The sequence below is a fragment of the Trematomus bernacchii genome, unplaced genomic scaffold (genome assembly GCF_902827165.1).
Source record: "Trematomus bernacchii unplaced genomic scaffold, fTreBer1.1, whole genome shotgun sequence".
Lineage (NCBI taxonomy): Eukaryota > Metazoa > Chordata > Actinopteri > Perciformes > Nototheniidae > Trematomus > Trematomus bernacchii.
Genome location: NW_022988050.1, coordinates 17,949,549 through 17,964,844, shown reverse-complemented (window position 1 = coordinate 17,964,844; position 15,296 = coordinate 17,949,549). Strand labels below are relative to the sequence as shown.

At 41.1% G+C, this 15,296-nt stretch overlaps 1 protein-coding gene across 12 annotated transcripts in view; it reads left to right on the top strand.

Annotated features, from left to right (window-relative positions):
• Positions 1-7,234, top strand: part of exoc6 (exocyst complex component 6) — a 62,846-nt gene extending 55,612 nt beyond the window's left edge. For 6 of the 12 annotated variants that reach the window (XM_034119807.1, XM_034119806.1, XM_034119810.1 and 3 more), the window contains 3 exons: positions 2,541-2,653; positions 5,572-5,583; positions 7,039-7,234. In XM_034119807.1, the coding sequence (XP_033975698.1) occupies positions 2,541-2,653; positions 5,572-5,583; positions 7,039-7,165 (252 nt within the window). In that variant the 3' untranslated portion in view covers positions 7,166-7,234. The remainder of the gene's footprint in view (positions 1-2,540; positions 2,654-5,571; positions 5,584-7,038) is intronic. The other 6 variants (XM_034119808.1, XM_034119814.1, XM_034119811.1 and 3 more) reach the window with 2 other exon arrangements.
• Positions 7,235-15,296: the final 8,062 nt, after the last annotated feature.

Here is a 15,296-nt window from a genome sequence, read left to right as displayed (position 1 = left end):
TGGCACGGCACGCTTAAACCGTGCTACGTGCTGCAGAGGAAATGCGTAATTGAGTTTACACTGATTGTTGTCCTCACTGCATTTGGGGGTGGGAATGAGATCCCCTAGTTGGTGTTGGATATTGAGGAACGGTTCACAAACAGTAGTGTGAGGGCTGCATTAATGCAACAACATTAGATTTGATTATCCAAGCATGAGTATGTCTGTAAGGTTTGCATTGATCTGGATGTAGTTCTAATGTAACATGACTTTAGCTCTTAGCTCTGGTTTTTGTTTTGGACATCTTTCTTTAACAGTTCTGATGATTCTTTGCAAAGTAAACAATTATCATCATTTGTTTACAAGACAACAGTTAATCCAGAAGATCTACACAAACTTTATTTGGACGTCAAACTGAAAGTGAGCATCATAATGTATCAGTCCTAAATTGGTACAGGCCCAGTAAATATAAAGACATTTGAATAGAGGAATGCCGAGGTTTTGTTTTGTCATTGTGTTTCTACCAGAGAGCATTAGTCGTGCACCTAAGATGTTTCGACCTCACTGCAGTATGTCCACAAAACTCTCTTTTCATAGCGTGGTTGTAACCCATTGGAGTTTTCCTTACCAATTAACATTAATTGTTGTGAGCTGTGGAGGGCTGAGTGAGCGTCAGAGTAAGGCTGCCTTTACACGGGAACGTTTGCGTTTATGCACAGTATGCGCTTTCAAAAAAGTCTTCCGTTCACATGCATTCGTTTCATTTAACGTGTCTGTTCAAACGAGACCGCTGGAAACGCTGTAGTACATATGCCGGGACTGTAAGTGGCGCTGTACTTCCGCACGAGACCGCTCGAAAGCGCTGGACACGCTGTAGTACATATGCCGGGACTGTAAGTGGCGCTGTAACTTCCGCCACAAAATACACCAAAAGCAGCGAAGAAGACCCCGGAGCAATGTTGCCATGGTTGCCCTTCTGTTCATGCCCCGCGGTGGATTTAGCAACATGTAGTAGTTCATGTAATTCTCCATGTCCACTTGTTGCTGATGGTTGTGGTAGAGGAGCTGTAGATTTTGCACTAACATCTGTAGCATGGTCAGTAGCAGTAGCACTAGCAGTAGCTACTGACAGTAGCTACTGGCCATGCTACAGCAGTGAGCAGCAGAGGCGTGGAGAGGTGGGGCTAACGTTATTTTTTCAGGAAATATTCGTATAGAGGTGATTACACGGACTCGTTTGACCCCCCAGAGCGTTTCGTTTGCAAATCTATCCACCTTGGGACCCGTTATCGCTTATGAGGTCCGTTTGTTACGGCCTCGTGTAAATAATAGGGCTATACGCAAGAGAAACTATGCAGATACAAGCCGTTTCGTTCTCGTGTAAAGGCAGCCTTAGATGGCTGCTGCTGGTGGCTCATCACTTAGCTCCAGGTGAGAATAATGGCTTTGTTGCTAAGCCTCTCTCTGTGTGTCGGAGTCTCTCAGTCCGCTGAATAATGCTATTATCACTAAGCTGCTCTTTCAACGTGAGCCAAACACCCAGCTGTTTCACCCTATGACATTAGCATACACTGTGTGGGTGGGGCAGGGGGGGGTCATCTCCATCAGGTTAACCAGGGGTCGTGGGGGGCTCATTTAAAATGTTCCTGTTTAGACTTAACACTCATCATTTTAAGCAGCAGAACCCCCCTCCTCCCTTCTTCTCTCACTCTTCTGAGTGACGCAGTGACCCAAGATACGAAAGTGTTTACCATCGTCACATTATCAATGAAACTGGAAGCTTAGAATCAAAGTGTTTGCAGGTAATTATGTTCCTGTTTCATTGTCAAGTGCATCACAATGCCTCAAACAAGCTAGAATTAACATACATGTTGCTTTAGCAGAGCTCTTCTTCAAACTTCACAATAGGATTGTCAAGGGGTTAGCTGATCGATGGACTGTCAAACCAGAGTTTAAACCTCTTCAATCGAAACTAGACTGCAGAGGGCCCAAAGAAACACACTAACTCCAACTGACCAATAATGATCAAGAATCACTAGCTCTATGCTCTAGTGGAAATGCAACACTGTGGGGACATCAACTAAATGGAACTTTTAATCAGTTTATTCATATTTTGGGGCTCAAACTGAAAAATATAAAATGCTTTTGGTCAGATTGCCCTTTTTTGGATATTGACAGTTTTGAAAGGGGAGATACTGTAAAGGGGAAGACTTGCTTAAGAGGAGCAGGTTGGATTCATATTTGTGTCCGCTGCCGCAAAGAAAGAAAGAATAGAATCAAAATAACAGACGGTTCCAACGTTTTTTACGGTAGTGCAAATGCTCATTTAAATCTCATCTCAATTTTTATGTTTTGTGGAACTCACCATGTTTGACAATATTTGTATTATCTCTCCCTCCGAGCATTTGACCACCTCCCAACAATACTGGCTGAAACACTGAAGTCATTTATCCTGTATTAAAAAATGATAACTTTCCGTTCAAACTGTCACCACCACCAGCCTCAATCTTCTTCTGTTTCTGAAGTGGGCTTCTGTTCTGAGTGTTGTGTCTGTTTTACAGCTCCTGGATCTGTTCATGGTGTGGGACTGGTCAACGTACCTGGCAGACTACGGCCAACCAACCTCCAAATATCTGAGAGTGAACCCAGCTACTGCCCTGGCTCTGCTGGAGAAGTGAGTCCACACACTGCTGCTAACGTGTTTACACTATTGCAACACTTTTAAAGGGCCAACTCCAAGACCTTTGCTAAACAAATGCAGATTTAATATCCTCAGGATCCAGAGGAATCTCCAGGAACAAGCATTGATTTATTGTATAAACAGGTGTCTAGGATTGTTCTGGTCAGAGATTATGAGTAGTATGATTTTCTGGCTTCTCTCATTGCTGAGGAAGCGTTCTGGTGTTCTCTTGGGGACATTTGATATACAGTTAAGGCCTGAATATGCGCTCTACAGGCCTTTGGATTTCTGAGGTTTGAGCTGGAGAGTGAACTTGGGGAAGGAGCGATGGAGGAAACCAGTCTTGTGTTTTTCAGCTGAAACAAACCTCTCTAAGCCATCGAGTGCTGTGTAACAGTCAACATGCTCCTGAAGTGAATGAAGCACAAGGCTCAGTAAGGCTCAACCTTATTGGTACCAAAAGTCGTGTAGAGTCAAATGTAGCTGTCCCATGCGCGTCTTTCGTTTTTTTCCAACCCAGTTTAGATTTAACCACGCCCACTTCTGCATTAACGTAGCTCTGCGTGACTGCGTCATGGACCTATAAAGAGAATGTCCCCATGTTAACAAAAGTAATATCATGTCTACTATAGCTTGGAAAAAACCGATATGGGTTATTATTCAGTCAGTGCAGCGTCAGAGCGTCAGTCTAGGAGTTTTCTTCACGAAATATGAATTCATGGAGCATCTTTTTCAAAGTAGATGGAAATAGCGCTTTCTCAATATGAAAGAACGTCATAGTTAAGCTTAGCTGAGTAAATGTTAATTATAATTTTTTGTATGAATTCACCATGAATTTAAATATAATGAACTAAAAACCAATATGTACTGTAGCTTAATAGCTTGTTTTTCGTTTTTTTCACGTTTTGTACATGAGTACAGTATTTGAGTAAATGTACTTTATTACTCTCCAACACTGTCAGAGGATAAAAAATGTTCCTCTTGCTGCAGACCGCTGGAACGTTTTTCACTGACCGATTAAGAGAAGATGGACCTTTATTCATCCCTGTAGGGAAATTCACATGTCATAACAGCAACAGACAGAGAAGGAAACACAGATAGTACACATAACAAGAATAAAAAAAAGAAATAATAAGAATAAACATGTATTCACATTATTTATAGAAATAACAAACATAATGTGAGTTAAACTATGATCCAGTGAATGTAAATATATACAGAAATGTGAGCAGAACAGATATTTTAAATATATATATATATATATATATATATATACATTTAAGGTGCATTGTTTGTAGCCTTTATTTAACCAGGTTAAAAATCCCATTGAGATCAACGATCTCTTTTTCAAGGGAGACCTGCGGATTTATGCATACATAAACAACCCATATCATTTTTTTCCAAGCTATAGTAGAATATAACTTCAGCGTTGTTAACATGGGGAAGTTCTCTTTATACGTCACCCAGAGCTACATTAAAGTGGACCTATCATGCTATATTTAAATGATATATTGTAGGGCCATACCTATATAAGGTATATTTATACGTTTCTGTTTTCAAAATACCAAACAGATCATGCATTTTAGCCATGCCTCATTTCACTCTATGTGCTGTTTGCTGTCTACGGGGCTGATTCTGCTGACCACGCCCCCCTGCAGGAGAGGGGAGACGTGCTCTGATCAGCTGCTGGGCTGTCAGAAGAGGGGGAGAAAAAGAGATCTCCGTCCTCCATGTTTTATTATATAGAGTCGTTATTCATTTGTTTTAAAGCTCAATAAATAACAAAGAAGACCTTTGACCGGCACTTTTCTAATTTTGTCCGGAAGATTTAAACTTTAACGGACATCTTGACCGGCGAAAGAAACTGAAACTCTGCCGCACGGTCCCCTCGTTCCTTGGAAGAGGCGGAGAGGTGGGTGTTTGTCATCTGCTGGTGGACTAACCGGAGAGAATTACAGTGCTTGCCTCGACGGGGAGGGATTGCATTGAATTACAGCAGCGGGAGCAAACGCTTGCCTCGGGGAGGGAGAAAGAAAGCCACAGCGGAGAATAAACAGAAGGGTAACCATGGTAACTATGGGCGGGAAGTCTTCTTCGCTGGTTTTGTGGCAGACTACAGCGCCACTTACAGGCCTGGCATATGTACTACAGCGTCTTCAGCGCTTTCGAACGGCAATGGCCGTGGCTGTCTCCTCCTGATTGGTGGAGTTGGCCCAATAGCCGTAGCGCCACCGTCCTGACATCAGGACAGTGTTCAAATCTGGATCAGTTTTTATCAGATCCGTTGCAGCCCCTTTTTTAGAGATTTGGGTATGGAGGAAAATAGAGAGGGTTGTGTTTTCTGACACTTGGTGAGTTCCCTGGAACACCGGGGACACATATTCATGTCTAAAAGACGTACAAAAGTGCATTTTGCATGATAGGTCCCCTTTAATGCGGAAGTGGGCGTGGTTTAATCTAAACTGGGTTGGAAAAACGCGTCCCGTGTAGTGAAAATGAAGTCAAACCAGCTTCACCAGAACATTTGCTTATATAAGTTTGTTTTAGTGTGGGTGGTTATTGCCCTCTTTCCTTCAGATATTAAAAGGAAAAGATTAGGTGATGGGTTCCAGGCTTGCTTTTGGATGAATCCAAAACAGGTGTCATAGTTGTGATGTATGAGAACAGAAGGGAAACAAATCTACACCGGAATTCTTATAGAATTTAAGAAAATTGTTAGTGTGATAAAATGTCAACACATATTTTGTATTCCTATTTTAAGAAGTTTTCAGTGAAAGTTGTACCATTGTCTTTGATATTTTCAGCACTTTATTACAATAATGCTTGCATGTAATTTATATGAATTTGTCTGCTTTGCTTGAGATTTATTGGTGCTTTTCTGATACTCAATCTTTTTCTCTGCTGCTGCTCAGAGTCTACAGAGGGTAGGTGCCGTTTCCTCACTGCTTTTCTTTGGTCGTCCCCATGCATGCTCTGATCATCTCAACATTGTTTCCACTTCCTACAGAATGAATTGTCTCCACTTTATAAACGCACAATAGAGAGTTTTATTAAGACTAAATGCCATTGATGAATATATAAGGGTGCTCCTGATTGGGAGGAAAACCCCACAATTACATGGTGACACACATGATTACAAAATGATCTTTTATATTAGTTACTCCACACTGACACAGGTTGGGTAATCGCTCTCTAAAGAGTTCAAGTTCAGCAGATGGATTTAATAACAGTTTAGCTTCTGAATTCCCACTAAAGTCTTCAGCAGTCATTAGCTCCTGTGGTTCTAGTGTTCTGCTTTCACAGCCTGCTGCAGCCACACGAGGACGATAACGGTTGTATCTGCTACGGTTCTCTATCAGATAGACGGTTCGGCCACACGAGGCCGCCATGGAAACGCATAAAACGATAACGGGTCCCACGCTCTGGGGGGCAAACGACTCCGTGTTTACGCCTATACGATCATTTCCTGATAACGATGACGCAATAGCCCCAGTGTTTCGAGCCAGGTCCCGGTATCTCGCAGGACAGTGCACCCAGCAGGAGCTTCCAGCTAGTTTTGATCGATATGGACATAAACGCGAGTGAAGTCTAATCGGACAGGAGAGGAGACACGCAGCTCTGCATGATAACCTGCAGCTCCGCCCGCTGTGATGGAGCGATGAGCAGAACAAAACACACACTTCAAGTTAGATCATCACCCTTAGCTATTTTAATGACCTCTCAAACTACCTAAACTAGTTATAAATATGTTTATTTTGACTGTCGAGTCACTCATTACTGGATCAGCCAGCTGCATGAGACCACGGATACTGACGGGCTGTCAGGAGAGGGGGAGGAAAAGAGAGGCTCTGTCCTCCATGTATTATTCTTATATTATTATATAGAGTCGTTATTCATTTGTTTTAAAGCTCAATAAATAACAAAGAAGACCTTTGACCGGCACTTTTCTAATTTTGTCCGGAAGATTTAAACTTTAACGGACATCTTGACCGGCGAAACCCCACCTCTGCTGTTAAATCCAGCGCGGAGAATAAACAGAAGGGCAACCATGGCAACCATGCATGCGCGAGAAGTCTTCTTCGCTGCTTTTGGTGTATTTTGTGGCAGAAGTACAGCGCCACTTACAGGCCCGGCATATATGTACTACAGCATCTCCAGCGGTTCGAGCGGTCTCGTGTGGACGGACACGTTTCTGGTGCCTATTGCGTGTTGACGGAAGACTTTTTTGATAACGATTTCGGTCCGTTTGCGTTATCGTCCTCGTGTGGCTGCAGCCTTAGTTTTTTCCCCAGTGTTTTGTCCACACTAGAGTTTGACTGGCTGCTTTCACACCTCCTAAACATCTGTCTGACTCGTCTCTTTGTCTTCCTCTCTGACAGGATGAAGGACACCAGTAAGAAGAACAACATCTTCTCTCAGTTCAGGAAGAACGACAGAGACAAACAGAAGCTGATAGAGACAGTGGTCAAACAGCTGAGGAGCCTGGTCAACGGCATGTCCTCCTAAACACACACACACACACACACACACACACACACACACACACACACACACACACACACACACACACACACACACACACACACACACACACACACACACACACACACACACACACACACGAGTGACATGCATGCACACACAGTGACCCAAGACACTCACTGAGGGAGGAGATGTTGGCACATGTAATGAAGTAATACCACACAACACACACATACAAACACACAAAAGGAACAGATAGACCGCTTACATACACACACTTTATGAAGGCCCAGCAGTACACACGCTGTACAAGGCATGCAGGAAACAGACTTTCAGCAAATACAACACGCACACACACACACACACACACACACACACACACACACACACACACACACACACACACACACACACACACACACACACACACACACACACACACGTAGGCATATCCCTCCTAACTGTTATACCTGACTGGATACTCAATGTAAATATCACACATACTACACATTTCACTGAACAGTAATATATGTAAATTATTTGTAATGGCTATGATAAGACAAACTATGTTTAGTACCTTAATGAGAGAGAGATGATTGTAGCTGCAGAGGGAGGCTCATAGAGAGAGGAAGTGACATCACAAAGTACTGGGACAATGAGCTGAAAGGGTCCACACTTTTCTCCACAAATGAGAGGGGATAAACGTTTCAGAAAGGTTTTCAGTCAATATATATTTTATATATAAATAATATTCCCCTCATCCTCTACTCTTAGTATGGTAAACCACACTTACACTTTTTAACAATAAATAAATACAATAAAAAAAACAAACACATAACTGCAACCCACTCTCTTAAGTGACTTCTGACTTCTGATCTGGGTCCTAAAGAAGCTGCATGTTGATTAATAATAAAGACTTTAATTAATAACATTTCTGTTATCAAACTATTTAGTTGCGGAGGCAGTCTAAATATACATTAAGGGTTTAAGTCTGCCAGTCAGCCATTTCGTCACAAATTCATATATGTGGCTATTTCTCTTGTAGCTGAATGGATATTGAAAATGTCATCAAAACTTCCATTTCAAACCGACCTCCTGACAACACCTGGAACAACCAAACAGAGAAAGTAGACCCAAGTTCAGCTCATTTTCCGTGTGTGTGTGTGTGTGTGTGTGTGTGTGTGTGTGTGTGTGTGTGTGTGTGTGTGTGTGTGTGTGTGTGTGTGTGTGTGTGTGTGTGTGTGTGTGTGTGTGTGTGTGTGTGTGTGTGTGTGTGTGTGTGTGTGTGTGTGTGTGTGTGTGTGTGTGTGTGTGTGTGTGTGTGTGTGTGTGTGTGTGTGTGTGTGTGTGTGTGTGTGTGTGATGTTCATGATAAAAGGGAAGTCATGTTGAACCCCTCTGTGGCGTTGCTTGCTGTTTGTCTTGCTTTTGACGTCATATTGAACATTCAAGCCAGCGTCCTGACACTGTGTCTGAACACAGCACATGGCAGAGAGCTGCAATGAGGGCGGAAACATCTGGGTTTGGTCAGCAGAGGCTCCAATGAGCTGGTATGGATGTTTCGTGGTAGAATACACAATAGGGAGGGTTTGCATGAGGTGTTACCAACATCTGGTTTTAACATGCACTCAGTATCTGGATATGTTTGGTGTAAATGTAAAGCAATAGGAATGTGATTGGATCAGCCCGACATCGTCTGAAAGGGTTGTCAGATCTCAGCCATGTGTCAACGCTCCTGGTAATAATACCAAAGAAATCAGATGGCTTGCAAGCTTAAGTATTTAAGTGGCATCTTTAATAAAGGAGTGGAGATAATGGCGTCCAACAATAGATAACATCCGCCGTCACATAACGTATCCTAAAGTCAGTGCATTGGTATACTCGTCGCACTGCGGTTGTCTTCTCCTAAGTCCTTTTAAATTCTCCTTTATATCTCTTATGACCTCATACCATGTGTTTGTGTTTAGAACACCACTCTTACCTTGTGTGTCAAAACTGTTCCTCAAGAGTCTTTCACGTTGTTTTCATTTGTTCCAGTTGTGAACAAGTTTTATGGGATATCATGATCTACTTTCCTTTTGTTGAGGATTGTCCTGAGCTGAAGGCTCATCTAGAGTTTTCAAACAGCTCTTATCATGGCTGACCCTTTGGTTCTTCTGGGTTATTTCACTCAGGTAGCAACCTTGCTAAGGGATAGGAACATCTTTTGTTGCAGGTGTGAATGCACAGGTCTCTGATCAGATGTTATCCAGATACAGAGCACATGTTACTACCAGGTGGAGATGACTGTAAACTGCAAATTCCCCAACATGTCAACATCCTCAGACCGACTGTACCTCATGGTTAAATCTGATGAATGTGTCAGGTGACAGTGTGCCTCCCTCTGAGCGGTGAAGGACTATATTTATGTTATGTTGACTGCAGTTTTGTCTTACTACCAACTCAAACTTCTTGAATCATGCTTACAAGAAAACAACTGATATTATTGGTGATTTTATACAAAACATATTTATATTTGACAGTTTTATTCTACATTCTTTCTTTTTGATCCTCAGGGTGAAATGAAACTTCACCGATATTCACAAAGCACAGCAATAATGAATTGGTCGATGCTCATCTCAAACATTTTATAATAAGACTGTTTATGTTTTGGCGCTGTGCTCCACTTTCAGAAGGCATTTTTGCACTCAAACTGACTGAACGTTTTTTCTTTTTAGAGTCTTTTGTTTTGCCTTTTTTAAAAGTTGCTTGTAAATGCCAATGTAAATACTGCATATTTTGTAAAGAAAATATTAGGGCAGTTTGTCTGTCAGAACTGGAGGTTGGCTGTGATGCTCCTCCAGCAACACCTACAGTAAATATGTAATTAATAAGAGTTTGAATCTGCGTTTTTTGCTTACATGGTGAACAGAGTGCAGTGTGAGGAGCTCAGTGACTTCTGTTGGTACCTTCTCTCCACATTTGCATGGTTAAGATGTGAAAAATAAGATGATTTATTATGTTATATCTGTATAACATTTCATATTTAAATACAGCTAAAGATTTCTGCTCATGTTCCGATCATTTTAAATTCAGTAGCAACACCTTGCCACCACCCATTTATGTTAACTCACATTATTTAATTGACATTTCCTCATTATCTGAATAGGAAACTTCCAGGCAGCATAACTTTCCATACACAAACTGATTTGTTGTTGCAAATGAGTTGTATATAAATGTAACAGGGCTGTAAAAAGTGGTACAATATGCTATGAGAACCAAGGAATTTAAATTAAAAGCCTGTTAATATAATGTATAATGTGTCACCTAATCTCCTGTGAGAGAATAATGAAAGTGTCTGTGAATGTAATGGATTCAGATCCAACACAAAACTCAATACTGAAAACATGCTTTGATCTGGAGCGTTTCTGCTATAATGGCACACACCAAGACTTTACATAACACTGCTTGAATGCCAATGATTATTTCAATAGGAATATAAAATGTGCGATAGTTTTTCTTGCCTTCCACAGAAGTGGAGAGAGGGTACATTTTGATATCCAAAGGAATCCTTGCTTTACCTTTGTCCTTGTTCTCAGTGAGGAGAGACAGAGTTTTCCTTCATGTGATGTTTTTATTTTGTGTGCTGTAATAAAAGGTTATTCAACAGGAACTCTGTGTGTGTCATTCCAGCAGTTGGTTACAAAGAGTAAACATCAGTTTAGGCTACATGGCAGGAAAACAAAACAAATACAGACCATTTCACTGTATAGATAATGTTCCTTTCCTGTAGTGTGTTGTGTAGGTTTTTGTGCATTTTGTGTGTAAATGGTCTACAAAGGCTAAAATCCCTGTGTTCGCTTCAGAGGGAGTTTCTCTCACAAACATAGTGACAACACTATGTAACACTCGCGCTCCTATTGGCTAGCGCTCCAACACATTGTACCTGACTGGCTAAGTAGCGGGACATCTCTAATGGCGCTTTTCCACTACCGCACGTTTTTTTGCTTTTCCACTAGGGGTAGTTCTGGCTCAGGGGCCTCATTTATAACGCCTTGCGTAGGATTGGCGTGGGAAGGTTGCTTACGTAGGACAAAGCAAATAAATACGCACAGACATTTTCCGATCAGCCTGTCCTCCTACAAAAAACGACCATATAGGCCGATTGTTCATGCCCTTATTACGACCCAGAGACACGTTTTAAAGTGTATGTTGTTTCTTACACGACCGCTAGAGGTGCTCTAGTGGTCGTGTAAGAAACAACATGCTCCCGGCCCGTTCATTGCAAACGCTCCGGAGGGACGTTTATTCACAAATAACCCTCTCTGGAAAATCCTAAATTGTGGAATAGTTTGGTCATTAAAATGCTTTGTGATTCCATTTCTGGCGAGAAGTGTATATTGCACTCTTAGAATCCACGTCCAGTCGATGTGTAGGATCTATAGTTTGATAGATATTACGAAGAGGTCTCGCCAGGATAACGTGTATATGGGGCAGCTTCCATGTAAAGTTAGCGTGGGTGAAAACAGTTTTTCCGGTCTCAAAGTTTTCATAATAAAACCGGATATATTCCCCTCACTATCAAATGATTACACAGTGATATCTGCAATACTCATCCACTAAAAAACATCAACATAACCCCAACGTTTTTTTCTTATTCAAAAGAAGACCTTAACTTAAAGTATTCTTTAATGTTTAAATAAAGCCTTATTAGTTTGTCTGTTTTGCACATCCTCCTGTTAATATCTTTGGACGTCCTGCACTAAACTGTTTTATTGTAGAGATCACCACAGTATCTTCTTGATATTTTCTATTCTATATTTCTATCATGCCTTCTACTTTCCCCCTATTTTGTATGTAGGCTACTCTTAATATTTAAATGTTTTCATCAAATAAAACTTATTCAACAACAAAATTAAATAACGTGCTTTAACCACTAGGCGGTGCGGGTTAAAAAAAACAGTGGTGTAGTTAATAAAACATAATAATATCAAACATAATATGACTATTAACTTTATTGTGAAATTAAAACAGAACGGTAAAGGAAAATACAGTTTCAGTCTCTCGATTTGAAGCTTATGCATTGTACTATGAACCTGTACCTGTAACAGTCAACTGCATGAGGAGTTGGAAAGGTAGTTCAGTAAATAATATCTTTAAAAACTACAAAAAAATCCCTTTCTATCAGCTGTGCACCGTTATGGTGTAAATATAACCTATCTACCAATTGGATCAAATATAAAAGTCAGCCGAATTAGTGTTGATACTGCAAGGAGACGTATTGTGTGAAAAGAAATGGAAGATGTTGTTTAATTGCTAATATATTTATGATTTATTATTTACGTCACGTATTCAGTTTCGGCGGCAGTTCTTCCAGTTTGTCCAAAGGTCTTCTGATCAGGGCTCTATAAATAAATATCTACGGCAGATATGCAATATTTAATGTAGCCGAACCGTGTATTACAATGCCTTTATGTGATGACTTCCAAAGAGAAAAGCAAGAACACTCGGAATAAAGTATTATTTTATTTCTTTTAAATGTTTTCGGATTTCACATTGCATAAACGGCATATCCCAACGTGCATTGCGGCTAAACCATCGAATCACCGAGCTGAGGATCTTGCCTACGTCTGTTTCCGGTATTGTTCCTGTAAAAACATTCCAGTTAAACATAAACAAATTGCTAAATAAAAAGATAAAACACTGGCATGTAATTTACGTTAGAATAAATAGAATGGTTTTGAATAATAGATGAGAGTAAAATCTACGTCACTTTACAGCCCCGCCCACTTTTGGGGAAACCAACACTGGCCGTTTCTCAATCGCGAGGAAACTGGCTTCCAAGCCAATATTTCAAGGATGCTACGTCATCGAGTGCCGCCGAAGGACTGTTCCAATCTTCAGCATACTTGGAATTCCACCGAGGCCGCGTCCTTGGTTTGGGGGAAATTTCGAGGCTGCACATGAGTAGACTTCGCGTCCTTAAAATCCCCACAATGCTTTGCGCATGGACCAATTTCCCCAAATCTGTGGCGGAAGATGTAAGGCGGGGCCTCTCATATGACGCACACCTGCACACTTGCTAGCCTGTTCCACTCTTTGTTTTCCGAATGCCAGGAAGTATTCTTGCCTTGCTTCTGAAGCAAGATGCTCGGCTCGGCTGTGCTACCAAGCCAGCATCCTCGCGATTGAAAAACGGCCTGTCATTTGAACAGCGATCAAGCCTGAAGCCACAGAGCTCTTCTGTTACTGTCCTTTCTTCTTAGAGGAAGTACAGAAACACGTAACTCTGGATTTGTTTTAATGTTTGAGGTGCAATAAACGACACAGCAGCTTTTTGGCATGTTACAACTATTATTTTCTGCCTCGCTCATGAGAGTAACAGCTGGCGAAATTACAGCCTCGCCTACTGATTTTAATTTAACCATAGCCTATATCGAGCCCGATTGTCGATTTCAAATGTGTGCTCTAAAATGATATTTGTTAAATGACTATTATCATTATTATAAGCAAGACAATAAATGGCAAAGATATGTAGAAAATAACTGTATTTAAGATACGTTGATAACAAACGTAACGTGGGAGAAAATATGTTTCTAGAAGATATGTAGAAAATAAACGTATTTGAGATACGTTCATAACAAACGTAACGTAACGCTCCTGTGGGTCGTATTATGGGTCGGAACAATCGGCCTATTTGGTCGTATTAGTTGGAGGACTTGTTGTTTCCGATTCATAAAAGACTGCGTACCGGCGCAGGACTTGCGTACGGCACATCCTACGCTGGTTTCCCTTTATAAATCACAATCAACTCGAAATGCGGCGCAGATTTTGCAGGCTTCACGTAACGCCCATATTTGCCTATGAATAGTCAAAGAAACGCCCATTCATTCATTCATTTTGACTGACTGCATGAAGAAGATCGCAGGAAATGATGACAGAACAGCTAAAAAAGACATCTCACACCGTGTCAGATTTTGGTTATTTTGGGGAGGTGGAGATAAATCATAATGTTTGGTGGATGCAGTTTGAACCAGAGTAGCAGCATGGAGGACGGATCGTCACCAACATAAATAAATAAGTGGTCCGAAAAAAGTTAATGACAAAATAAATACACATAGCCTTCCTCAGGCAGTGTGTTTGCACCGGGGACAGGAGACACCCCCTTGATGAGAAACTGTAAGAAATGATCGGGGAATCCCTCCGGAGTGGAGTCATGACGACTGGATCTGAATTATTTTGTTGTATTTGGTGGTTTGTGTTCCAGCTGTCGATCAGCAACTATATATCCATAATCCACCAGTTAAAGGAAATACAACTAATGTGTTGTGTTATATTAGCTGTACAATTTACCACATATGGTGTTCTTAGTTTCCATACCTCCTGTGTTTTACGAGCGACTTATCAAGTAGGCGGCGAACGGCATAAAACATGATTAAACGTGATAGTATATAAAACCATGCTCGTATCTATACCAGTGGTCCGGACCCGTTTTGAATGGGTCGCGGATGTGAGAGTGAAGGGAAAAAAAAGTTGACTTTTTTTCTTTTCTTTTTTTTTGGAAAAAAGTCAAACTTTTATTTTAAACGCCTGATTTTCTAACGCTGTGCATGCAGTAGGCGTTGGACTGGAAGTACCGGAGACCATAAACGGTTTTGAAAACTTCTGTCACGTCGTGATCATCTTCTCAATAAAACATCTTTGCTGATGTTTTTTCGAGTCTTCTGGCCAATCAGAATCAAGATTGTTGCCGGAAGTCCCCACGGAGAATAACTTTGCGGTAGAACTATTCTTTATACATCCATGGGTACAACTTCATATAAAAATGTACACACAATGAAATATGACCCCCGGTTTGATGATTGACAGGTCACAGAACAATGGGAGCTATCTACCCTTACCCACAATTTAAAGTAATTCACACAGACTCTCTCATCTTTGCTCTTCTCTCTGTGAGGAGCAGCAAGTTCAGCTGTCAGAGCAAAGTGAAAAACAAACAATGGCATAACATATTATTAATATGTCGGCTAGTATTAGATTTATTTATTTTCTTCTCAGAGTGTACCAGAATGCGTAGTTTATATGTTAGTATTTCTAAAAATCTCCTGGGGAGAATCCCCCAGACCCCCCTTCTGGGGTTGGGTTTGCAGCATGTGGGCCTTTTTATGTGATACAG